Genomic DNA, 26,767 nt, shown 5'->3' with positions numbered 1-26,767 from the left:
AGGTCCAAGATACATTGATACGCCAGTGATGTTGGACCAACAGCAGAAGAGTATTTAGATCTAGAGGACTCCTCTCTTGCTTGATCCCTTAACAGACAGACATTTCTACTACAAATCAATAATCAGCATGTCAGGCAACCCACTCATGTGCTCAGTTCATCCCAAACAGTGGATATGATTTGTTGATAAATCAATACGAGCGTTTGCAGTTCCGCTGCTTCAGTGGGATACTAAAGTTCAGAGCTTGAGTTTAAAGATACACCAGAAAATGACAGTTAATGTATTCAGACTTGTGCTGCATGTGTAATTGATTCAATTTATGTGCAGCACAGTCAGTTTATTGAAATCACTTGTCTGTCACAGCTGAACTCAACTGTGAATATTACACTTTACCATCAATGGAAAATTAATTTCCTTCAATTATGATAATTGATTAAATCATTTTAGTCAATTATGTAAAAAAATGCCAAACAATTTTTCTTTTTTGGCTGCTGATTACACTAATAAAAGTCAACATAAATCATTTAGTTCAGATTGTGAGATTGTTAAAAAAAACAATTTACAAATGAAGCAAACAAGCATTGTTAAATTAATATATAGAAAAAAAGATGTTGCTACTGTAGTCCAAAACAGGGTTATGTTTGATAAAATATGACTTTTTCCACAGAATTATCTGATGGTTGTGATTCCATGTTGATGTACAGATAAGTTCCCAAGAAATTTCTAAGACTGACATGTGTTTATAATTGGGGATTGGGGATTTATATGCATCATGACTATATAATCTATTTTGACCACTTCCTGTGTTTTTGAAAGTAAAATACAAAAGTATGCCACATTACACGATGAAAAATACTTGATAACTCTTTAATTGCTGAGGTCTACAGCCTAATTGTGGGCTCAAAGGCCAAAAACAGTTGTCAAAGCCAACAATCTTATGTCTGATCTTATCATTTTAGAGTTCTTACCTCCTGTTTGAACCACTTTGGAGGAAGAGTTTAGGATGAACTGCTTACCTGAACGGCTCTTCCTCCTCAATGAGGGCACTACTGCTCCTTCAATTAGCCTCACTCTTGTCTTTGCCACCATAATACTGCAGTTACTCTAATAACAGACCACCTCATTAGTCCTCAGTATGACTCCTTGACTCTCTCTTTTTGGCATCCTGCTGTTGCCATTTAGCACTTGGTAGGGGAGGAAAGGAAGGGAGACATGAAGCAGATCAAACAGCAACTGTGTGCATGGGGGGGGGGGGGGGGGGGGGGGGGTTCTGGTTTGTTTAAAGCTACTAGAGGACAGGTGGGGTTTTACCACACAGGACAAAAAAGCAAAAACTGCCAGAAACTCATTCATGTGATCTGAAACACTCTGGCAGCCATGTTGGAGGATGCACTTGGGCAACAGTGGTTGTGAACAGCGGGTTTATCACAAGTTGAGTCCTATTTTTGTAGCTAATAACAACATTGTAATCGCTAAGTTCAGTGCTGAGATCTTGGAAAATGGCAACATCACAAAAAAAAAATCAGATAGGGAAAGAAACATGAGCAGTCAGATGATCAGACAGGTTGTAAACAAAAGGACGTTGTTGTAGTGATATCATCGTGTTTCCAGATCTCAGTAGTTACTCTGTTGAGTAGAATATCACCGTAACAGATAGAAATGATAGCCAAAACTATGGTAATAAGACCCACATTGTATTAAATCTGATTTATCCATGAATTTCTTTACTGGTTTTGATTGGAAACATATTTCAACACTTGATAATCTGATTCTGCAGTTTTTTACAATAATTTGTCAGTGCTACATCAGAGCTGCGCACATCTGAAAAGGATCAAACCCTCTGGCGAATAAGAATGGACTATTCTCTTATACTTTTAAAAACGTGTTTGCCATCTAACTATAATCTCACTAGAGATATTTTTTAATCGTAGGGTAGTTCAATGAAAGTTCTGTTAAGGAGCAGCCATTTTCAAATTAGGATCATATAAGTGATTGGATTTTCAGACTAAGGAACACTTTTGAGACAGTTTAAAACATGTCACAATTGTTTAATGTTGGTGTACAAACTGATTTTCAGCCAAAATGTCACTGACTCCTCTTTCACACACAAACAAAGCCTCAGTACGTACTGGGAATCAGTGTCCTGGACCTCAGTGTGTATCCTAACCTTTCTTTTTTCACTGTGAATGTTTTCTTCTCCACATGAAAAATGCATGACACTCTTTGCTGGTCGTGTTGCTGTTGTCCTACTAGCAGGGATGTGGGAATATTGTGGCAACAATAACACTGCTGCCCTTGAGAAAGTGCTTTATTGTTCCTGCTGGTGTGCCTGTTTCAGCAGATGACTTTCTGATGTGTCTGTACTACTGCTGGTACAAAATGTCTCTGCTCTGCGGGGGGAAACTAACAAACCGTAGCGCCTGATGGCTTTTGTCCATTTACCCTCCACTTTATGTCCTCGCACACATTGACATGTACTCTCAAACCACAGCTAATGCTTCTTTGTGTGTGTGTGTGTGCGTGTGTGTGTGTGTGTGTGTGTGTCCTCCTTAGGCTGATGAACGATACCGGAAGAACATCCAGGGTTCTCCTCAGTCAGCACAGAGCAAACCACAGCAGCCTCCAGTGCCGCCACGCTCAGAGTCTTCCTACCCCAATGGGAACTCGTCCTCTGAGGCGCCGGCCATGCACCGGCCTGTAGAACCACAGGTAACCACCGTGACCTCAATCCCCCCCCCCATCCCCTTAAATTATTCCTCCTACTTTACTTTCATGGCTTTTGTACACAGGCAGCATTTTGAGTTGGTGGGTTGTGGGTTGTTTCTGCCACAAAAACAAGTCCAGTGGTGCTTTTCTCTTGCAGGATTTAGCTGTGTTATTGCTTATTGGGCAGATTGAGACTCTAAGGCTGAGCATGAGGAAACACCAACATGCTCTCTGAGACTTCAGGTCTGCTTGTTTAATGACATTTACTCCAGACAACTGATCTCCTGAGCCTTAGTAGCAGACATGACTCATAAGCTCCTCAAACAAAAAAAGTAAATGCACGTGGCTTCATATGATATGCTTTTAAGTCATATGATACCTGCCTCCCTGTTCATACTTTTGTCAGACAAATGTCTGTCTTGCTGTTTTCTTAACCGTCCTTCTATACTATTGGGACTGTAATGAGTCTTATGTTTTTATTTCAAACTGAAGATTTCCTGATGTGACGTTACATTAAAACCTTTCCACTGGCAGGTTGTATTGTAAAGAGGCTATAGTAAATGCTGACTTAATTATCAAGGATTGGCTGTTAAGTCTTTATTCAATTTTGAGTCCTTTTTTCCTCACTTTCTTGTTAGTGGACCAGTTTATAGTGTTGCAAGAGAGGATTGGTAAAAGATGATACAGCCGCAGCAGGTATCCCAACTAAATCCTGTTATTTTTCATTCAGGTGAAAGGAGTGGAGCTGCAACTGTAATTTCCTTGACAGAGACAATGGCAGTAATGCTTTCTTGAAAATCTTTCATCTTGAAATAGCTCTTCTGAATAAACTAACAACTCACAACCAATCACATGACCTGTTGCAGGTGCCTCTGTTTTGGTAGGTGCCACAATTTAAAAATGTCAACAAGTTCAGCTGCTCAGGCTGCAAATACTAAGAATCAAATTCAAATGTAGCTTTTCTTTTTGGTTGTGAACCTGCCTTTTCTCCTGTTTGAACAGACCAAATCTGATTTTGTTTTGAGGACATTGTGACCATTACACTGCCAGTGTTTTGGGGTTCATTTATGGTGCTGTTATTCACTTTGCATCATTCACCGCATGGTGTCAAGTGAAGCCAGTTAACGGGAAATTGTGAAATCAGCCTAGTTTGTAACCTCACATCCATGTGGCAGTACCCCTCATCTCCACTGACTCTAGATGTTGCCTGTATCACTTAGTCATAATCTAAAACAGTCTCTCTCTCAGGTGATTCTCTTTGCTCTTGCCCTGTTGACTGGATGTCCTGATAGTGATTATAAACTTGATCTAGAAGTAGATGTGTTCACTAGTTGTGGTTCTTTTCTCTTATTTCCTCTTTCCTAAGTTGTTTCTAGCTTAACTCTTTCAGGTTGTTTCATCTGGAGAATGGATCCAACTATCTGCTGTTGTTGAACGTCTCTAGTCTCCATTTAAATACAGGGTTGTCATCAATTCTATTTCAATTCACTGCTTTCAAATTGTAAATTGTGAAACTGTGTTTCATCTCCGAGCTAATGGCAGAATGGGCATTTTCATTTTCATAAACAAGAACAGAGAAAATTTTATGACACCACAAAGAAAGTGGTGGTTTCTGACAAAAGTTTTTTTTTTAAATCGAAAAGTCTTCCTTTTTACAAAAAAAGTGGCAATGAAAAAGAATTGATCCCAACCCTGATTAAACACCCTTCTCTCATGATTAAGTCTTTGATTGACAGGATGTCCTCCTACTCGTCAAGCCAAACAAAAGTACTTTCACCAAATGTGTAATTATTACAAAGTCACTTTCCCCCCAAAATTTGCATACATGTGTGTGTGTGTGTGTGTGTGTGTGTGCATATGCGTGTGTGTGTGTGTAAACATGAGAATGTTTGTCTGGTGGTATGTTGGGGGTTTGATCTTCTCTGCTCTACATGCTGTACCTCCTCATTGTGTGCTGCTGATTAAAAACATCCATAATTCATGGGCACCCAGATTTGCAGCAGGGTGACTCAGACAGTATTAGTCATCTTCTCAGCAAAGAACTCAACTCACTAAGCATGAATAATCGCAGTTCATTGAAGTCAATCTGTTTGGAATATGTGAAAAGATCAAATTATGCAAAAAAGAAACTGTAACTTGGTAAAATGGGGTTGGGGTGATGATGTAATTCACTAGTGCGTTATTAAGCATGTGGCATAATGTTGAAAGTGGATTAGTCAGTTTTCTCTCATTAGCTACGAGTCATCAAACTCAGATGCAGCGTTGTGTTCTAACATGTCCTTGTTACATGCTCATACTAAACTGTGTACTGACACAAACGTGGACAAGTTCATTTTGAGGTCCTCTGATTAGGGCTAATTAAATAAAAATGAAAACTGCAGAATTACTTTTGTGTCAAAATAGCAAGAAGCTGCAGTCACAAAGTGTATTTGTTGCTAAACCTGATCTTATGGTGCTGGACACAATTTCCAGCCCACAAATTAAACTGTGCATTGTAAGAGATGCTTAACTAGCATTACAGTGCAGTACATGTATTTTGTTTTCAACAGGTTTTCATACCTAAATGACAAAACAAGCTTTTCATCAGTGCCTTTCTAAATGACCCATAAGACTGTTCCAAAAACAACTCATATGAGCTTAAACTGATCTGACACCTCTGTGGTAAAGTTCTGGTTCAGTTTAGACAACAAAGACTACTAAGTTGAGGTAAGAGGCTCGTGGTCACAAAGAAGGTTGTAGGAAGATTGCATTCATAGTTAAAAGAAACCAAGACGAGATGCAAACTGCCGTCTCCATTGTCAAAATCACATGCTTTTTGCCCGAACCATGAATGTGTGCACGTTGTATGACCTGTATGTGTTTTTGCAACATGTATGTTTGCATGCTAGCCTGTGTTCATGCCTTGTTAATACAAATCATCTCCATGCTTGGTACTGTTGGTGATGCTGAGTCCTCCTGAGGCCTAAAATTGGTGAGACTACATTGAAAGCACAAGGGATAATGATAGTTTTCTTTATAAATGTAATTCAAATGAAGGATTTCATCTGGCTAAAAAAAACAACAAAACATTAAGGTCTTGATTTAATTCAACCCTTAGATTGTTCTGAACAGTTACATGTAGTGTCTATTTTTAGTTTTAGAAGAATTGAAAGCATTCATGCAATACTGATCTTATTCATACTAATTGGCAATGGAAATGTGTTGAAAGTTTTAAGTTTAAGTAGGTGAAACCCACAGGTTCCCTGATGTCAGTGGTAAACTATGTAGTGCTAGCTTTTGAATATTTTATCATTCTCATAACGTCATCAACATATTTTTCTGGAGTTCATTTTCCTTAAATTATTAAATGAATAAAAACAGACAATTTCCAAAGTGGTCACAGACAGATGTACACAAGAGATGATAAAAGAAAAATGAGTCTCAGTAATATTTGTCTCAGGATCAGTTCAGCCTCATTTCTTCATTCACTGTCTGCTTTTTGTTAATGTTACTGTCTTGTTTGAATTGTTGTTCTTCCCCTGTGTCACTCTAAGAAATCAAAAGTATGACATGATACCTTTTGTTGCTCAGGCTGCACCTTTTTCCAAATCAGTTATTGATTAAATTTGTGATTGGAATAATAGTTCTTACAGTGCAATTTCTGCTCCCCCGAAAGGTTCAGCCTCAGTGACAACAGGTACAAACTGTACATACCTTTATTTCATGAGTCTTTCTTCTCTCCTCCCATTGCTCATTAAAAACTTGGGTTCTTTAGGGGCTCTGCTAAGATTTGGACCAACACAACAAAACACAACAAAAATGTTGTTAAATTTTCTCTCAAAAATGAAAAAACAAAACAAAACACTACAGCAGCTAAGTTCATTGTTAAGTTCCTCCTCTGTAGTTAAAGACAGTTAGAGCTGATCCAGTATCAACTGTATCTTAATGCAGTTGTTCTGCCTTGGTTCTTGAGCGCCGATGATTCTATATTCTGCCAGGGTCATCGCTTGTATTCACTCATGTCAGGTTTTAAATGGTCCCTGACTCAGTATCAGACTCAGGAGAATAGGAATCAGAAGAGCTCTGGGCACAGATAACCATGATTGGAAATCACTGTTCCTTGAAGAGAGTTCCACAAAGAACCCCTCTGTAGTCCCTATCACACATGCTCTCTGTTAGATAAATGTGAATGCGCTATTGGAGATTATAAAACAGGCAGTAGAATTTGCTATCTAATAAATGAGAACATTTATCAGGAAATTCAATGACAATGGTCATTAATTAAGACTTTAACAGCAAAATAATTTTTAAAATCCATTAGTGATGCTCACTGATGATAAAATTATCGTGCAAGCATTGTGGCTGTTTCCATAAATGTCATGTCCCAATGATGTTGTAACCAACACCTTATTGATAAATTATTGATGAATGATAAAAGACCTTCAATCTAACACATGGATGAAGCCAGCAATGTCAGATATTCAATGTCTGAAAAAGCCTCATGTTGAAGCTTCATGTCAGTGTTCCTGAACCTTTTACAGAGGGGTTCCTCAAGGAACTGTTTTAGGCTTCCCTATGGCTCCAATCTGACAAGCCCCTAAAGATACACTGAAGCCCCTGTTCTCATCAGAGTGCACTGCATGCACACTGACCCATCCTCCCCCAATGTGTTCTGTTTTTGTCGTCTGGAAGGTCCGTTCCCATCTGGCTGCTTTAAAGAGCAGCGGCAGTGTGGCCTCATCAAACTCCTCCGCTACCACCCCGCCCGCTGTGTCTCGGTCGCATTCTTTCAACGAGCCTCTTACCCGTAGCTTTGAAAATCTTCACCTTCGCAACAGCCAGGAACCCCACCAACACTACCACCAACACCATCACCCTCCATCTTCATCACAATCCTCCTCATCATCAACTCCTGCACGCACTGACCCACAACCCCACCCCCAGCCTAGGCCCTCGCCCCATGAACCGGCCCCTTCAGCGGAGGTCCCTCCCAGGGTAAGGACAGGAAGAAAGACCCCTGGTGTAGTCTTAGAGCAGTAGTTAGACACAATTTTCTAGCAACTGACCAAACAGGGCAATCCTGAATCCCCAAGAAACCAGACTGTCATTATCCCCAACTGTTCAATTTATTACTTTAACAGCTTCCCAGCCTCTGCCTGATTCTTTATACTATCAATAATTCATGTTTTATTGGATTTTCTTTCTGGTCATGCAGAAAACAAATGCGCAGGGCAATGATACTGTAGATAATTTAATTAAATCTAAATTAAGATTAACATAAGGGTTTTTGGATATATACAGGTTGATTTGCAGCTTTTTTCATGTGAAAGAGGAAGTTAAGTTCATGTGCGTCATGAATCAGTGTTGACTCTCAGAAAAGTAGCTTGCTGTTAGTAAGAACCACAAAATTCAGTATGTGACCTGTTTATAACCCAGCTGCGGGTACTGCAACAATGCTGAACACTTGGACATGTTGAGACAGTGTGTCTTTCCATGTCATGTTGCTTTTTCTTTCCTCACCAGACTAATTTAGCCATTTACTGTACAGCCACAGACATAAAACATAAAAATAACTGCAGAAGGAGAGAAAAATAAGCAAAGGAGGATGGGATTTCTACATTTAGAAAAACAGTTTTTGCCACCTGAATATATAGGGCGTTGAACACTCTGGTTAAGTATAGGAAAGACAAGAAAGCTACTTGACACCACCCACAAATGTGGGTAGTGAGAATTTACAAAAGTAGAAAAGATCTAAATTCAGTCCTCTGAGCCAAAGTTAGTTGTCCTCCAGAAAAGGAAACCTGCTGTTATAAGCATAACTGCCGCCAAGCTGAACCACAACCCTGTCGAGACTGGACTGTATTGTACATAGAGTTTGAATACGCCACATGAACATCAGTTAGAATGAGACACGTCACAGGACTTTTCAATCTTGAAATACAGGCGAAGCATGTTACTAAGGAAGGACTGACCTTTGATTAACATCAGTACATATTGTTTCCACTTTGTTCCATATGGTCTGTAACCTGAACGCCTGAAGAAAGCAAAATAATGGCTGTTTATGTTCTAAATGATATCAGCTGCACTGACTGGGCTGAGTTCAGTTCTGCACGGCTTTGTTGTGTTGTGCTGCGCTTTGGATGCTACCCATTGTTCTGCATTGGCTTTACTAGATTTACATATGACTCGGGGAAAGGTATGACTACTGGTGCGAATCACAACTACTGGTTTGATATTTTTGATTTAACAGTGGTGCTGGGGGTTGTGGTGATGGTGGGATATTGGGAAGTACTGCATCCTTTTGGTGTGCAAGTTCATCCATTTATCATGCTGGGTAACATGGTTGAGCTATAGACCACACAGTTCACTTTGTCATATGAGCCCACATTTAGTTACAAGTCTATCTTGTTACACTGTTCACTTTTATCTGGTTTGTTAGCAATGGCTAATGTGCTGTGAGCAAACTTGACTTGCACACCAGCAGAAGATGGAATGTCTTCAAGTTGTCTGTGGTTAAATTAGCCTGATGAAAATTGCAGATACTACTTCAGAGGTTTTCTAGTTGAGCAGGATGGTGTCAGCTGGGGATGTTGTGTTGCTGCTGCAAAGTCTTCACAGAAGGGTTTATGATAGGTCATGATACATTTTATGTATCTGCTGCACTATCAAGCACATTCATGCACACATGTGTATGTATGAGCTTGTCACTGTCTTTATCATGAAAGGTTCCTGTCAGGACAACATCAAGATCCCCGGTGTTGTCAAGGCGAGACTCGCCTCATCACCATGGCAACGCCTCACACAGCAGTCATGCTGTGCACCGCAATGCTGCCAGGTAAACTTACATGACCCCTCTGATTTGTGTGATTCTGTGTGTTTTTTCTTTTTTGTAGCACTACTGCAGATGTCTTCCTTTCTTTGTTTTTGTTCTCTCGCTTCTCTTTCTCTCTTCTCCCTCCATAAAAAGTCCCCATCTCTCTTCTAACACAAGGACCAAATCTAATTACTCTTATGGTTTGGAAATATACACACAATTCAAAATAATATAAAGAAAAAGTTCTATTAACCATCATGTTGATTTTGAGAAATACCTTACATTTAAAAACTAATTAACTTGAATGTATCTTCAATTGTAAATGGTGTTATCATGAGGTATTAGCAGTCCTTAGTTTGTGTGCTACTATATGGTTTCAAATGTATGAACTGATAATTAGTGGGTTGTTGTTGGCTGATCAGTGTGCTTTACTGAGCATTTTGAGTTAAATAGCAATTTCATAGTCTCTATATGCTTTAATGAATTACAAAGCTAATAATAATTCATTAACAGTACATTGCACCATTGTTAGATTATGCACGTAATGATCACTATAATGAAATACTGATCATTTGGAAATTAGAATGGAGTTTTTATGTGTAACATGGCTGATTTGTGTGTAAATATAATGTTTATCTGAGGGATTATTTAAAAAAAACTGAAAGTATAAAATTCGTAAATAAGTCATGCCACTTATTTTGCAATATCTGCATAGTTTGATAAATGAATCATTAGTAATATACTGTAGAAACTCTAGGAGGTACAAATGAAAGGGGTCAAAAATAAGTATTTTTACAATAGCTTGTTAAATATGTAAATGTTTTAATAGTTAATGAAAATCCCTAAATCTACATACAATACATGAACTGTATGTAAGTATATAGGAATGGAACTGGGCCCAAAATGGTGCCCTGTGGGACTCCACTAGTTATATCTTTCCTGGAGGATATTTCAGTGTAGCTACTGTATATCTACAGAGAACATTTTATCAGAGAAATGATAGATGAATCAGTCTAGGGCTCTGAGATCATAATGAATGAAAACTCCACAATGTCAGCTTATAAAAGGAAGTAGTTTGCCTTCAGGAGAATAGTGAGTGCAGTGAAGCAGGTTTCTGTTTTCAACTGTGATTAAAAAGAAATGAAAAAAAACCCTTTAAATGTGCATGCACACATACAGCTGTTCTCACTGAATGTACACACACTGTCCTCACTGTCTGTGTGTGCTGCTTTAGTCTTTGTCTATGGAGTTGTGTGGGAGGGTTTATGTAATAGTGCTAGCTGTCTAACCTTGTGATACTTCTTTGTATGTGTGTGTTCTCACACACTGTTTTCTATTCCAAACCACATGCCTTCACATGCATCATCTCACCCTTCCTCTAACCCTGCTTTGTTGTATTTTTTATCTTGAAATAATTTAGACTTTAGTAATTGTTTTCACATTGATCACAATGTTTATTTTGATGTTTAATATTAAACCTATTTTTAACTATGTCTGTTTCATTGCAGTTTAGAACAGCTTAGTGTGAGAGGAGTGTGTACCCTTTTATCACGTTCTCTGTATCTATAAGCATGTACAAGAATTACATCTTTTTCTAAAAAGGAAAATTACCTGGATATGTTTGGAATATAAAAACAATTACAATTTGATTAAAAGGAATAATGCCAAAATTGAAGTGGAAATTGGATTATAAAAGTAACTTAATTAAAAATGTAGTATTTTGGTTTTATGATTAGCAGCTCTTTGCCTGTCCTCCATTTTGCTTCACTTTCAGAAAGTGGAATCACATTTTGAGCTAAAATTTAAAGCATTGTATACTGGCTGAAATGAAAATATCAGTTTCTGTATTATAATAAACCCAGTGTTTTAAAATCAACACATTAAGCTACAGTAGTTCTGCAGCCCCACCATTTAAAAGTTTGTCTCTACACTTTTTACATCTCTGACTCTTATGACTCCGGTGTCTATTGGCTCTACAGTGCGGCAGAGCCTCGGCTGCTGTGGGAGCGAGTGGAGAAACTGGTTCCCAGATCGACCAGTAACAGTGGCAGTGGAGGCTCCAGTTCCTCCAGCAGCTCCAGTAACTCCAGCTCTCAGCCCGGTTCTCACTGCGGCTCTGGAGAGAGGTTCAGAGCCCGTTGTGAGTCCACACACACTCTAACAAAGCCGCATTTACAAGCATACAGGAGGTGGATAAAATAACAGAAAAACACCATCTTAACATACAGTTGTGCTAAAGTAAACACTACGTTGTTAAAGGAGAGACACTCAGGTGGAAACACACATGGTTGGATTTGCCTTTTTTTTTTTTTGGTATTAAAATCACTCGTGACAGTATACTGACCATTCACCCTTAACTCCTCCATGTCCCTCAGCCTCATCCAAATCAGAGGGCTCACCCCTCCAACGGCCAGAGAGTGCTGGGAAAAAACCTGAGGAGAGGAGGGACTTGGTCAGGCCGAACAGACCAGCGGTGAGAGTTAGACTCAAAGCGGTAGGCTAGGCGGTAGTGCGCTAGCTGGGATAGATCTAGATCTAGAACTCTGTGTGTGTGTGTGTGTGTGTGTGTGTGTGTGTGTGTGTGTGTGTGTGTGTGTGTGTGTGTGTGTGTGTGTGTGTGTGTGTGTGTGTGTGTGTGTGTGTGTGTGTGATGTTTTGGCGTGGCCTGTGGGTACTTTTTTCTCCTTGGCTTTTTTTTTTTCTTGGTGTGTGAATAATAACTGTAAATGGGCTTCTTTGGATTGTGTAATGTGATATGCTTTCCTTGTAAAAGAGTGACGTGTTAATAGTTTGCTGCACTAATCGCCTGCTCTCTCTCTACTGGTCTCTGCCTGGGTGGCGGCCATCTTAACTCATGCCTTCTCTAACCTCAATCAAGATTTGACCTTTTCTTCTAGACTGATGTAATTTTTCATCTTTCCAGCTCTAACAATTTTCTCATTCTTAGAATTAATCCACTAACCTTGCCTTCAGAAGCTTGATGAGCATCAGCTGTACGCGGTACGACTGTCATCTCCTTCCTCGCTTCATCTTTTGGCTTTGCCGCTCACGCTGGTTTCTCATTGGCTGGCGTACCTCTGTAACCACACTTCCTCTCCGACAGCTTTCTGTTTCCTGCTTTTCCTCCTGTACTGCTTCCTACTTTTGTCAAACAAAGTATAACTGAAAAACATATGACATTTTAGCTAACAAATTGAATATCTTGATAACAAATTACCCAGCTGAAGAATGGACAAAATTCCAGAGGGAGGAGAAAAAAAAATAAAAATTAAGTTTGACTCAGGTTTCACCTTTCACCTCTTGACCATTAGGACCTGACAGCTCTGGCCAAAGAGCTGCGTGCAGTGGACGACGTTCGCCCCCCAAATAAGGTGACAGATTATTCGTCCTCCAGTGAAGATTCAGACACCACTGATGAAGATGACGATGAAGAGGTGGACCAGGAGGCAGGCGAGGAGTCAACCTCTGGCCCGGAGGACTCCAGAGCTGTGTATGTACACAAGTTAAACCTCTGATCTCATTTACACTTTGTAGCGACACTGTAACATGGTTAGGTTATATTATAGGTTATATTCCTCTTAAACAGAACCACATGTTCATATAATTATAGGAATTTTAAAAATTGTACCTTTTAATTTGTGTTGAACACCTCTTCCTCTCTTCTGCAGCTCTTCCAGGCTGAGTAATGGAGAGACGGAGTCGGTCAAAACCATGATTGTTCATGACGAGGGCGAGAGCGATGCGGGCTCCACACCCTGCAAAGACAGCACGCTGATCGTCAGACAGGTACTGACCAAAAAGAAAAAAATCAGACTCTGTGTTTACACCAGTCGCATTGTACACTGTATACTTTTAGTTGTTCTGTTGTGTATTTTGTTCATTCATACCCCACGTGTTTTTCCACCTTGTTTACGTGTGTTGATCATTTTCTGTTCTTAAATACTTTTTGTGGCCGGTGGAGAGGGGTTACATGGTACAAGGTAGAAAAGCATGTAGACAATACAGCAGGTTGGGTTGAAAATCTCATACAGCTATGATTTATTTAATATTTATTTACACTTATTACATGAAGTTTAATTGCATTTCAACCCTTTAAGAAGGACATTCAGTAGATTTTAAAAAGATATTTTGTCAGTTGATACATTAGTAGTAATACATGCAGTTAGTACCAATACACACCACAAAATGATTTTTCTCTCACCATATAATTGACTACTAACAGCAGTTTTGTTTCCACCTGTAGAGTAGCCACAGTAGCTTGCCCTTTGCTCTAGCTAACACCTTCCCTTCCCCTGAACTCATCAGGAACACATCTAGACCCAAAGTCGTGTACCCCTCTTTCTACTTCCAGAGTGCAGGTGACAACAAAAAGCGTCCGTGCCCCGGCTCCGGCCCGGGCCAAGCCCAGAGCCCCGGCCTGCTTGCAGGCTTTGCCCCGAGTCCCGGCTCAGTGTCGAGCCCGGGCCTCGGCCACCACACCCCCAGCCCCCACCATCATCATCACCACCACCACCATCACCCCACACAGCACTCGGACAGGAACGGCTTTGCCGGCCGCATCCACCACCTCCCAGACCTGATCCAGCAGAGCCACCATTCCTCCCCCTCCTCCTCTGCATCCAACTCCCCTTCCTCCTCCAGCCTTGCCAGCCCCTCCACCATGTCCCCCCAGAGCCCCCTGGACAAGCTCGGCATCCTCCTAGAGGTATGTCCTTTAGCCCTGACACGGACACCGACCTTTGGGAGCCATTTTTTTGTCTAATCTTGAACAGGAGGAGCAAAGAGAGGTCAAAACCATCATGGCCTGCCAGAATTGGGGAACACTGTAAAGCAGAATCCAGTCAAACTTCATTACACCAAAATAAAGTTTTAGAGAACTGTGTGAGTTCACAGCTTAAAAAATACCAATAATTTTAATAGTTTGAAAACATTTTTGTCATCATGACCTGTGGTGAAATTCTTCTCACACTGTTGTTGTTTCCACATTTCTGACCGGCCATGATGATAATGTCTTTTCCTGCATCTGTTGTTTTTGTGTGCTGGATTGGGTGGGTCGCCCTCTGCTGGTCACCATCAGCACTGGTGATCCTTCTCTGCCTCTAAATGGCTCCTCACCATTTCTTGTTCTTTTTTTCTATTGATACAAGTTTCCTGCAGAGAGATGGTGTTGGTGGAGGGATCTTTTTATAGATATTTTGGAAGTACAACTGGGAAATCTGTACAGTCTAATTTTAGCATTATTAATTTTTGCCCTGGGAAATTCTTCTTAGGCTTATTGAAGATAGGAATTTGCATCCAATTTACCAGGGGTCAGTACACAGGATCAGCCATAATGCAGGTTTATAGCATGTTGCTTAGAAGAAGTCAAACAAGAATTAACAAAAATACTCTTCATACTTTAGTAAAGTACTACTAAAATAAAAAATATAACATTGTCTCTATGGGAAGGATTTACAGCTGTAGTCCAATCATTCCTCAGTAAGCTTGTATTTACAATCACAACTGGCCTGTTAGTTCTGGTTTTCAGCATTTTTGCTGAAGTGTCCTCAGAGGCCAGTTGTGATTTTACAAGCGTTCCCCCTAATATCGAAATCTCATTTTATTCCTTGACGTCGCCTATTTTCAGCAAACGAGTCATATTCTCACATTCCCCAGACAACAGATCATAGCGAACAGGGCAGTTAGGAGCACAACGGCAAGTATGTTTCCCATGGAAATACTTTTTTTTAAACTGCAGTTTTGTTTTCCCTTTTGTTCCTTTTGTCAACAACACTCTATGTTTTTACCCTCCACCATTGTTTTTTTTTACCTTTTTCCTGAGTATTTATAATTTTACCTTCTGATTGAATGCCCATTGTATTTGCATGCAACACATTCAGAAATATCTCAGTTTGCCTGCTTGTTTGACTGTATTGTTTTGTTAATCGTTTACATAAATCTTTATCTTTCAAAAATCACACATACAGAGTCTTAATATTTTGTCACCACTAAATCTTATCGTGTCTCTCCGTAGAGCCAGTCTAGTAATAACATGCAGAAACACAAGTCCTCCTCCTCCTTCACTCCGTTCATCGACCCACGCCTCCTCCAAGTCTCTCCATCCACCGGCAGTGCCCTCAACAATGTTGGTAAGTCCTGTCCCTGACTGGATGCTGGGAAACATCTTACACCAAAAGATGCACAACCACAAAGAGTTATAGGTACCTTTTTGTAACATCTGCTAACAGGTCTCCATAGACCTTTTTCCATCAAAAGATCCAGGAATTGATCCAATGAACTTCCAACAGAGTTCAGAAACTACAGAAGTTCCTTGAGTCTGTTGAGTTGTTATCTATTTGCATCTCAGCTCAAGTTTTGCTTTTTTAACTTTCTTCATCAACATTTTTTGTGCACTTAATTGCTACAGTTCAGTTTTTATCAATCAGCTGTTTGCTGGCATTTAAAAGTTATAATTGTTTAAGATTCTCATGAAACTTCAGCAGTGTTAACTGTTGTTAACTCCGCCCCAGTAGTTTGAAGCCTAAAGTCGCACTTTTGAGCTGTGGCCAATGAACCAAAATCGACAACAGGTTCCTCAGGGGTTTAAGACCCTGAATGTGTGACACTCAGAGAAAAGTTTAACACCAATCCCAAAGCAGTTTGGCAGCGTGGACTCTCCACCTTACAGAGGTCACACAGCTTGTTAGCTGCCACAGTTTACAAACGAAGTTTTCTTATCACGGCAGTCCTCCTGTTCCCATCATCCCTCAGAAGATTGGCCATAGTCAGGGCCAGATCTTTCCAGCCTCAAGGCCTCTGGTATGCTGAGCCATTACCTCACCAGATGCAGCTGGTGACTGGCCACTGACCCTCTTAAGTGCGCTAGATTGTTCAGTCTGCATTTAATCACTGATTTGATGAGTTTAGATTTTCCTACAGATGGCAATTTAAGACAGGCAGGCAAACATTTCCTTGGATAAGTTTGCTTGTATTTCAGACTCTGTTTGAAATCAACTTTCCCAGTCTTCAATTTCAGTCAAGTCAAGTTTATTTATATAGCACAGTTCATACGACAGGCGTAGATTCAATGTGCTTCAAGATAAAAAGCTAAAAACAAAGAGGTAAAGATCATACATACATTTTTATTCAATTTTATATCTTTCATCACAGTTAATCCTCTACTCATTTACAAAAGCAAAAGCAGCACCTTTCTAATGCTGATCATTTGACTGACTCCCACCCTGCCTGATTAATTCTGCATCTTACACCGTCCTTCCTAAGCCCCTCCCTTTGACCTTTTAGGCTACGGGAACGATGCCCGGCTGGCAGAGGCGCTGAGGGCCGACCCGTCCCGGAAGGGCTCCGTGGTCAACGTTAACCCGGTCAACACTCGCCCGCAGAGTGACACACCAGAGATCCGCAAATACAAGAAGAGATTCAACTCTGAGATCCTATGTGCTGCACTCTGGGGTAAGAACAACACCACTAACTTTTACATGTATTCATTTTAGCAATTTCACATCAGTAAATGAGTAATTTGGCAGTTGTTACATCACCACAAACAAGTGAGACAACATGTCAACAAGGAGACTGTCGGTCTGTGCGCTGCAGCATCTTCAAAGAGACACATCATCACAGCTGTCGCACAACTTCTTTTAGGTTTTAACACATCATATGCATCTCTTGAAATCATACTCTTCGCTGCCATCAGAGTGATTTAGATTGAGGTTCATTTCAATTTTTAACATCCAAAAAATGTAGATGAATTTCAGTCTCAAGGATGTTCTATTTATTTTCTGGTTTAACATTCCAAAATTGTGACCTCTTTTAGCACATTTGCCAATGTTGAAGTAATGTTTAATAATTTTATCTTTTGTATCCATCAAAACTATAGCGGCTATAACAGTCTTCACCACTGGGTGGCAGCAAAGCTCTGATAAAGATTCCTGCTCTATCTGTCTGACCAGACAGCATACTTCATTACTAGCTGTAGTCAGTGTTGTCGTGTGTGTGTGTGTGTGTGTGTGTGTGTGTGTGTGTGTGTGTGTGTGTGTGTGTGTGTGTGTGTGTGTGTGTGTGTGTGTGTGTGTGTGTGTGTGTGTGTAGGAGTGAACTTGCTGGTGGGAACAGAGAGCGGCCTGATGCTGTTAGATCGTAGCGGTCAGGGGAAAGTTTACCCTCTGATCAACCGGCGGCGCTTCCAGCAGATGGATGTCTTGGAGGGACTCAATGTTCTGGTCACTATATCAGGTACACACACACAGGCACAAGTGCTTGCACACACAGTTTAGTTTTATTGCACTTTATGAGGCCAAATTTGTTCCACTGGGATGAAGAATTGGTCAATAAGATGGACTGAAGCAAACATGAAACCACAAATTTTCATTCACACATGGACACCATTACAATGAAAACACACGCAAATAGAATCATGCATATAGATGCAGATGCAGAAATACACACACACACACACACAGAAAGAGAGAGTTCAATCCTAATAATGTAGACTTCATTATGAAACTGAACTACAGTTTCACTTCTGTCACTGTCACACTTAGAATGTGTTTCTATTTTGTCTGGTTTACTTCTCTTCCCGGCTGGCACTTAAACCCACACACACATATCCTGTAAATACACACTAAAACCTGCTACGTCCTACGTGTGCTCAGATGAAATGTGACTTTTTAATCAACACACAGTTCCACGTTCTTACTTCTCTTTCTCAGTTTTACTCACACACACACACATTAGTGTTACAACAGATTTTTTTAAGCTAAACGGATGTTGAGTAAATCTCTGCCAAGTGAGAAAACGTTGTGTGTGTGTGTGTACAATATGTAACGCTGACACATACTTAAGCTTTCCATGATGGAAGGAAATCCCACAGAGCAACATGCGTCTATTTCCTTCTGTTAAACGTGTTTGCGGTACAGACATATAAATATTCACGTCATGGAAAGTTATATCACCATAGCGTGTGAAAAACAAAAAATTGTAATTGACAGCATGTCATCTTTTGGGATCAGATTGGTTGGAGACAATATTAACAATGGCCTCACGCATTAAAGACATTGATAACTTAAAGGGGACATATTATGCTTTTTGTGATTTTGTGGTATTTATATACTGTTATGATGTCAGATATCTATGCTTAATATGGTCAAAGTTCCAAAACTTTAGGTTAACGTATGTATAAATGCTCCCTGCAAATCAAAAGGCAAGACTTCAACCTGCTCTGAACGCTCCATGTATGTTTTTTTCCTACCTTGCCAGCAAGCAGACATCAGGTTGTTGAGCATGCTCCTGAGCAACGACCCATTCTGTAGCTTTTGTTCTTGCTAAAGTTTTTCCATGTGTTGTTTGCATTGTCCACTATCATATTTTTGATTGGATTCAAGCTCAGACATGCATAGATGTATTTGAAAAGTTGACATTTTGAGTAAAGAACGAAAAAAGTAGGGAAATCCTACTACTATAGTTTGTTGCACGGTTTGTTGACATAGTCTCTGCAGCCGGCAGATATCTGCTGAGGGGTATCTTCCGAGAGCAGGCCAATCAGAACAGAGTGGGCTCGTTTGGAGGGGTGCCTTAAAGAGACAGGAGCTAAAACGACCTGTTTCCGACAGGGGCTGTTCAAAGGGTCAGTGTAAAATAAATAAGTTGAGTTTTTTGAACTATAAATCATGCAAAGATATTCCAGGAGAGCCCCAGATTAAAAATATAGAACTGTAAATGTGCAGAATATCCCCTTTGATTTCTAAGAAGTGCATGATTTCTTATGGCGGTTCAAATTGAAAAGTCATCTGCAGTCGTCTCGTCAAACTCTTGGTTGAGTTTGAACTTGATTTCTGCGGTCTTGAAAGTACTCTGAGACTTCATTGAAATGAACCCAGCATCATCCACTCTGATCACGACCACTTATGGCAAGTACCCAAATGAACATTGAAACAGGTTTTGCTTGGTGTGATCATCCCTCACATCACTTAAAGTGCCAGCTGCAAAGGAAATTCATTGTATTTCATTATTATTATTTCATACTTGTATGTTGCTTCTAATGAATTTGAGTGCATTTTCATACAGAAATCCATTTCACATGGGATGTACAGTGGTCACACCGGGATATGGCATCTAACATAAAAGCCACATGTGGTTTAGAGTACTTGCACCTATTTTCCAATCCGAGTACAGATCTAATTTAATGCCAAATTACTTAACAAATGTAGCTTCAAATAAAACATTTGGGTGGAAACTGAAGTCTTGTGCAGGTTTTAGTGGTAGAATCAATTCATTTGTATATCATAAACTAAAATGACCAAACTATTGACCAACTAGTTATCAGACCATTCTTACAACTTCCTACAGCTAAACAAATAAAGCCACTCTTATTATTATTATTTGGATGTATACACACAGTTAAAAGAGGGACTACTGATCATTTATTGTTGTTCTGACTGCATGCACGCACACAAACACACATACGCACAGATACACAGTTCCTTTGCATGTTGTTTTGTCCCAACTTGGCCCAACTCATCACCAACTTCCTGAAATGTTGCAAAAGACCGCAGTAATACAGGATGGAGAAAAATCCCATCACAGCTCTTCTAAAGTGTGTAATGATTTTTGCAGCGGCAAGAACAAGCATGAAATCATCAAATCAAGTGTGTTCCTTTATAAATTGAGAGTCACAGGCTAGAATTAAATATCAGCAAGCGCTCAGCAGCTAATAAGGACATTACAGGTGGCTTTCAGGGTTGCTCTCAATTGTTAGTCTGTCTTTAAAAGTGCCCACATAGACACCCAGAGTAGGCCATCTGTATGAGTTTGCCAACAAAATTCACAAATGCAAAGTTTGCAGTGTAATGGTGAATACAGGATTTGCGAGATGTAAAACAAAGGTTGATCATGTGTGAGTCTCTCCCTACTTTTCTAACCATTTATCACCACCTCTCACCCTCTCCTTGTCTTTCTCTATCAACGACAGGTAAGAAGAACAAGCTGCGTGTGTACTACCTGTCCTGGCTGAGGAACAAGATCCTGCACAATGACCCTGAGGTGGAGAAGAAACAGGGTTGGACCACCGTAGGAGACCTGGAGGGCTGCGTCCACTACAAAGTTGGTAAGTAACATTCTCACAGTTTGTAAACAGCAGGACTTTACTGCAGCTAGTCTGCCAAAGGCTGGGAACCTTTTTCTTTGCATGTTTCCTTCCTGTCACTATGGTTATCTGTTAAGATTAGTAAAGGCGTAAGGTAAGGGTTTGATAGTGTGTCTAAATATCATTATCATTTCATCACTAATCCATCTGATTGATTTAGTGTTCAGATTATGTGAGATTTTTTAGCTTGAAAATAATGCTATCTGGTCAGCTAGTCATCCCTGCTTTTTTATGAGTGCATGATTCCCTTCAGAAACCCCCCCAGCCACATCTGGATTCAAACTGGTGACTCCTCATGACTTTATTTAACAAACTGCAGGGTGTGCACACATTTACAATAGCAGCATGTCACTGATATCTGATGGGAGGAAAGCCCTCGGTTAAGTAATGATGACAAACGATGGACATCTGTGTGGACATGGTAACTCGGCTTTCCTGTCTAAAATTTAGAATGTCCTTGGTGATGGTAGTGCCATTGAGCAAAGTCTGGCACTTCCTGTTGGAAACCCCTCTCTGCTGATCACAGCTGTCAGTCATCAATCTATTTCCTGTTGAGGAGTTTTATTCATTGAACATCGATTTTTTTTTTTTTTTAAGTTTTTATTACTTGTGTGTGTGCGTCAGATTTCTTCTTGGAACCGCAGCTTGCAGAGACTAAACCAACACTTGTGGAATGTACAGGATTTTCCTAAAACCCAGAGATGAGACAGACTGTCACCCACTGATACAACTTGGTTGAGTTTTTCTGCAGGAATATGAGACAGAAATAAAACATTTAAATATTAATTACTAACTCAAACTATGTTGAAGACTAAGTGGAGGCAAAAAATCTCTCAGCTAAGCAGAATACATTTGTAACTATAACTTCTTCCCTCAGATGATGTTGTAACGTCATCTTGTGCAGATGTTGGGTCAAAGAGGAGCAGTATAAAGATCTTTTGATAACTAAGATAAAGACCATAAGATATTTTCATAAAATTTTAAATGGCTTTTAGTTGTTTAGTTTAGTCTCATACTTGCAGTATACAGTGAATGAATCATCCACACCCCAGAACAAGATATTGCCATGCACAAACCATGTTTTAGAGAATTATAAGATTGTATGGCAATTAGGACTTATCAGGGCTTCAACATTTTGTGTAATTAATCAATAATCAGACACTTTGCTGTAAACTGTATTGACTAATGCAGCAGGCAAGAAAATGACACAATCACACATGTGAACACAAAATCCAAATGAACCCCATTTTAATCAATTTCACTCTGTTTAAAATGTAAAAAAAAAAAGAAAAAAAAAAGAAAAATATGAGCCTTATTGGTACTGTGTCAGACCAAGAAAGTTTGGCTCTACAGCCACAGTGTCTCGAACATCATTAAAGTGATGTGGCTGGAAGTCAACAAAATCTAAAACTGACCAACATTTTGGCATGCAGCTGATGCTGGTTTCTCACCTTGATGGCAACTGAGCCCTGTCACATTTAAGTAATGTTTCCCTTTTAAACTTTCTCACCAGTTAAATATGAGAGGATCAAGTTCTTGGTTCTGGCCCTTAAGAACTCAGTGGAGGTCTACGCCTGGGCACCCAAGCCCTACCACAAGTTCATGGCCTTCAAGGTGAGTCAACCAACCACTGTAGCTCAGCTTATTAGATGATGCATGTGGATTTACTGTCTTACATTACTGAAGCTGGTTCTGTGATTATATCATAAGTGTGTCTGTCATGTATTTATACTTGATTTTATGGGGGGGTTTGTATGTGTGTGTCATTAAAATGCATGTTGATACCACGGTGTCAAACGGGTCAAAGATTAAATTCTTCGAAAGTTGTATTATTTATTTAACTACAAATTCATTGAAAACTGTTTGTGCTGCTTGCTATCAATATTCATCTTGTGTTTGTCTGACCTGTGTGCTTCAGTCCTTTGGTGATCTGGTGCACAAGCCCCTGCTGGTGGACCTGACCGTAGAGGAAGGTCAGAGGTTAAAGGTCATCTACGGCTCGTGCTCTGGCTTCCACGCTGTGGATGTTGACTCTGGGGCTGTTTACGACATCTATCTGCCTACACACGTAAGAACAAACATACACAGTCTGCATGTTTTCTGGTGTGTAAAAGAACATTTCACTTCTATACAGTGACCATTTACTGTATAGTACCAGTTAGTGTAAAAATGTTAACTTTATTGATTTCTTTAAATTCTGTGATTGCAATTGTTTATTTCAGTTTCTTAGCAAGAAAGTTTAGTTTTCACTATTAATCATACATTCAACCATATAAAAAAAAATTCTTTTTCATATGGTTGAATGCTGTGGTTGAACATAGACAAGATGCCAGAGGGGCAGGTAAATAACTTCCCTAGATTATCAATACTAAGTCTGATCAAGCATGATAAAATATCTCCAACAGCAGCAGCAGCAGAGGTTTAACCGTTAAAACAAGTTATAAATGATATTTCAGCCAAGAGGGTTATCAGCAGACATCATTCAGCAATTAATGTCTTAAGCTTATCATGTGAGTCATCCTGGTCGTGTTTCTCCAGATCCAAACCAATATCCAGTCTCACGCCATCATCATCCTGCCCAACACCGACGGCATCGAGCTGCTGGTGTGCTACGAGGACGAGGGCGTCTACGTCAACACCTATGGACGCATCACCAAGGACGTGGTGCTGCAGTGGGGGGAGATGCCCACCTCAGTGGGTGAGTCACAGATATCACATTTGGATCATTTTACTGTTTACCATAATAGGTCAAAACAATCCAGTATTTCACCAGAAAGAAAACAAAGAAAAGGTAAAAATCAGGGAAATTGACTCTGATCTAGATAAAGTTTGAAGCAAAGCAACAAATTAACAAAGAAACAGTTTAGCAGATTGATTAAAATGTTATGAAATACATATAAACTGAAATAGTGTGGTCATTTGACAGTGCATCTCTTAATCTTAAATTCACATGTATTCTTTGCGCTCAATGGCAATCAACAGGGACTTTCATCACGTAATGTTCACTACATCCTCTAATTTGTACTGTAACACCCAGCGCCTCATCTCAATGGATCAAACTCTTTACAAGGATTAGTTGATCATTGATTACTCAGTAATTAACACATGCTCACACACACACCTATTGTATTTTGCCTACAAGGCACTTGCATCGATCATTTTTCCTGCAGCTGCAGAGGAAACACACATACAGACAACCACACACACACACATACACACACTCTTCATGAGATCTGTTCAACCTTTATCTGTCTTTATGTAAATTGTGATTTTTAAATGATAAAATCATTTTATCAGTTGACTTTAATTCCTCTGTGCAGCTTACATTCGTTCCAACCAGATCATGGGTTGGGGTGAGAAGGCCATAGAGATTCGCTCGGTGGAGACCGGCCATCTGGACGGCGTCTTCATGCACAAGAGAGCCCAGAGACTTAAGTTCCTCTGTGAAAGAAATGACAAGGTGAGACTTCCATGAAGCAGTTCAACAACACATCCTGATCTGATCTGTGCGGCAGTATTCATCAGCACTGGTATGACTTTAGCAGAGATTACCATTCATGCAAATCTGAAATCTTCTTGTCAGGTTTTGGCTTAGCCAGGAAATGTAACAGAAACATTTTAGTTTAAACATCCACTACAGAGGAAAGGTGTTTTTTTTTGTTGTTGAGTCTGCTGTCAGACATCACTGCAGGGCATCCAAAAGGACACAGTGGAGCCTGTTTTTATATTTCTTCCCGACATTCAAAGTGAATTAGGTTAATTGTTAACTGTCCAAAACACACAGAAACACACGCTAATTTCCACACAGAGCATCAAACATGTTGGATGTAACTGTCAGCTGTGGCAGTAACATCTAACCATTCTAGTTTCACTTCTCTCTTTTCTGAGCTTTGCTGGTTTGTTTAGACAAGAAGTAAAGGATTATAGTTGAAATGTCTTCTCTGTGGTATCTTACCAGGAACCAAGTTGTTAGTCATTAGCGGGAAGAAAAGTGCTACTGTCAGACTTCAGAGAACCTTCTACGTGACTGCCTTCATTTAGGATGTTTGTTAACACTGGAGAAATCGTCTGACTACAATTCTGATTGGTGTGCCAATGGACTATGATGAACTAGGGCTGAGTGGTCTCGTATTTATTCTGATCTGAAAGATGGGAAGAGGAAATTACATACTGCTCAACTTGTGTGACATGAACCACAGTTAAAGTTCAGTTATATTTGTCAACATTGATATTAATGTTACTTTCCATTATTTTAATCACTTTATTTCATGAGGTAGAGAACCAGATTTCTTTTCAAGAGAGACCAGAGGGCAAAAAAAATATTCATAATCTGACAACTACACAAGCAGTATATGAGAAACGCCACATTTTAAATTCTTATACACAATAAAATGTATAATTCATACAGAATAAAATATTTTTTGTGTCTCACAATAAACTGTTAGTTTTACTAATCTTATATATTATGATGAAGAACAAAAATATAAGAAAAGTAAATATTGGAAAGCTCTCATCCTCAGATCTTTTTTTTTTTTTATCGGGATTGGCAGCAAGAAACATGATCAGGAAATTTTAATTTTTTTTCAAATATTTTTCTTGTGTCATAAAGTATACTGTTAGTTTTATTGGTTTTGTGTATCATGTAGGAAACTAATCAAAATATAAGACCAAAAAAATCTCGGACATGACTAATATCAGTAGATAATCTTTTATCAGGATCGGTATTGGACAAGAAAAGCTTGACCAGAATATCATCATCATCAAATATTCTTGTGTTCTAATTCAAAGTGCAAACAAGTGTGAGTCGTTGGCAGTAAATCCTCCATCTGTCTGTGTCTCCTCTTAAGGTGTTCTTCGCCTCCGTTCGGTCCGGAGGATCCAGCCAGGTCTACTTTATGACTCTGGGCCGAAGCAACCTGCTCAGCTGGTAGAGGTCCACACCCTGCCCTCTTCCTCCTCCTTCTCCTCATCCTCCTCATTGTCCTCCCCCCTCGCTAACACTGGATCTCAGAACCCACCGTCGATGTCTTGTCAGCACTCTGACAACCAAAAACAGAACAAAAACAACAACCAACCAGACCTTTGAAACAGACGACGACAATGACTTCACCTTCCCTCTGGAGCTGCATCCAAACACCAGATCCGCCTGCGATGCAGTGACGACCGGTCTCATAGTCGTCGCCCCTTGAAATACCTGAATTGTGTAAAAGGAAATTGATGATTAACATATGAAAGGAGGTAGAAATCAATTAAATGTGAATTCAAAAAAAGGGGGTAAACAACGTCTTGTTCCCTTGTCTGTTTTCTTGGTGCTCATCAGATTGCGATGCATCATGTCCGTGCTCCTGGGCTGGTCAGTAAGCCTGAGGTCTTCTAACTACTAGTACTGCTACCACTATTATTACTACTACTGCTACTACCTTCTGCAGGTCTGCCACTTGTAAGAGATTTGCCCCCCTCTGCCCCCCTCCTTCCCCCCTCCTCCTTCCTCCCCTCCCCTCTTTCTGATGAGCGTTTCACAGGGCCGCTGTGGTCGGAGTCTGTTGTATTAATGCTACAGTGGTGTGTGTACATGTATTTCTGTTTGGTCCAATTACTGCTGACATGCTGGTTAGAGGTTGAGAATGTCAGCTGGGGGGAAAACGTTAAACCCCCCCCTCCCCGGAGCCGATGGGAATGGTGACAAGCAGGTGGGAGGGGCCTAATAATTGAGGTTTATTGTAAGTCATGTTTGATGGGACTTGACAGGATGGTGTGTGTGTGTGTGTCGTTGAAGTATTGTGTTGTTCGGACAGGTGCTTTAAAAAAGGGGGTGATAGAGAGAGAGAAAGAGGTGTTGAAGCAGATGGATTTCAGAATAGTATTTTTTGAATTATTGCTATTATTATTATTATTATTATTATTATTATTCCTTGAAGATAAGTGTAACTATGTGGAGTTAAACATGTCTTTTACCTTGTTTTTTAAGATTTACGCACATCCACCCACATGTCCACAGTTTGCTTGCTTTTATTCTGAACCCACAGAAGTGAGAGGTGTGTTTGTCTACAAAGAAAGTGATGTGGGTGTGTCACAAAAAATAGTAACATAAATAAAGGTGTCTATGTATAATAAAAGTTCATTTAATCTTC

The 26,767-nt window shown here is 39.9% G+C and overlaps 1 protein-coding gene across 4 annotated transcripts in view; it reads left to right on the top strand.

Moving 5' to 3' along the window:
- LOC121906627 (mitogen-activated protein kinase kinase kinase kinase 4-like) overlaps positions 1–26,767 on the top strand; it is a 95,307-nt gene extending 68,540 nt beyond the window's left edge. For 2 of the 4 annotated variants that reach the window (XM_042425572.1, XM_042425569.1), the window contains 16 exons: positions 2,554–2,709; positions 9,411–9,520; positions 11,479–11,639; positions 11,875–11,972; positions 12,811–12,989; positions 13,168–13,285; positions 13,851–14,204; positions 15,513–15,627; positions 16,781–16,948; positions 17,585–17,728; positions 20,463–20,597; positions 22,150–22,250; positions 22,555–22,704; positions 23,175–23,334; positions 23,957–24,096; positions 25,484–26,767. In XM_042425572.1, coding sequence (XP_042281506.1) covers positions 2,554–2,709; positions 9,411–9,520; positions 11,479–11,639; positions 11,875–11,972; positions 12,811–12,989; positions 13,168–13,285; positions 13,851–14,204; positions 15,513–15,627; positions 16,781–16,948; positions 17,585–17,728; positions 20,463–20,597; positions 22,150–22,250; positions 22,555–22,704; positions 23,175–23,334; positions 23,957–24,096; positions 25,484–25,567 — 2,373 coding nt within the window. In that variant the 3' untranslated portion in view covers positions 25,568–26,767. The other 2 variants (XM_042425568.1, XM_042425571.1) reach the window with 2 other exon arrangements.

Source organism: Thunnus maccoyii, chromosome 11 (assembly GCF_910596095.1).
Source record: "Thunnus maccoyii chromosome 11, fThuMac1.1, whole genome shotgun sequence".
NCBI classification, from domain to species: Eukaryota; Metazoa; Chordata; class Actinopteri; order Scombriformes; family Scombridae; genus Thunnus; species Thunnus maccoyii.
The sequence above is the reverse complement of the archived record's forward strand: the minus strand, read 5'-3'. Positions and strand labels throughout refer to the sequence as shown.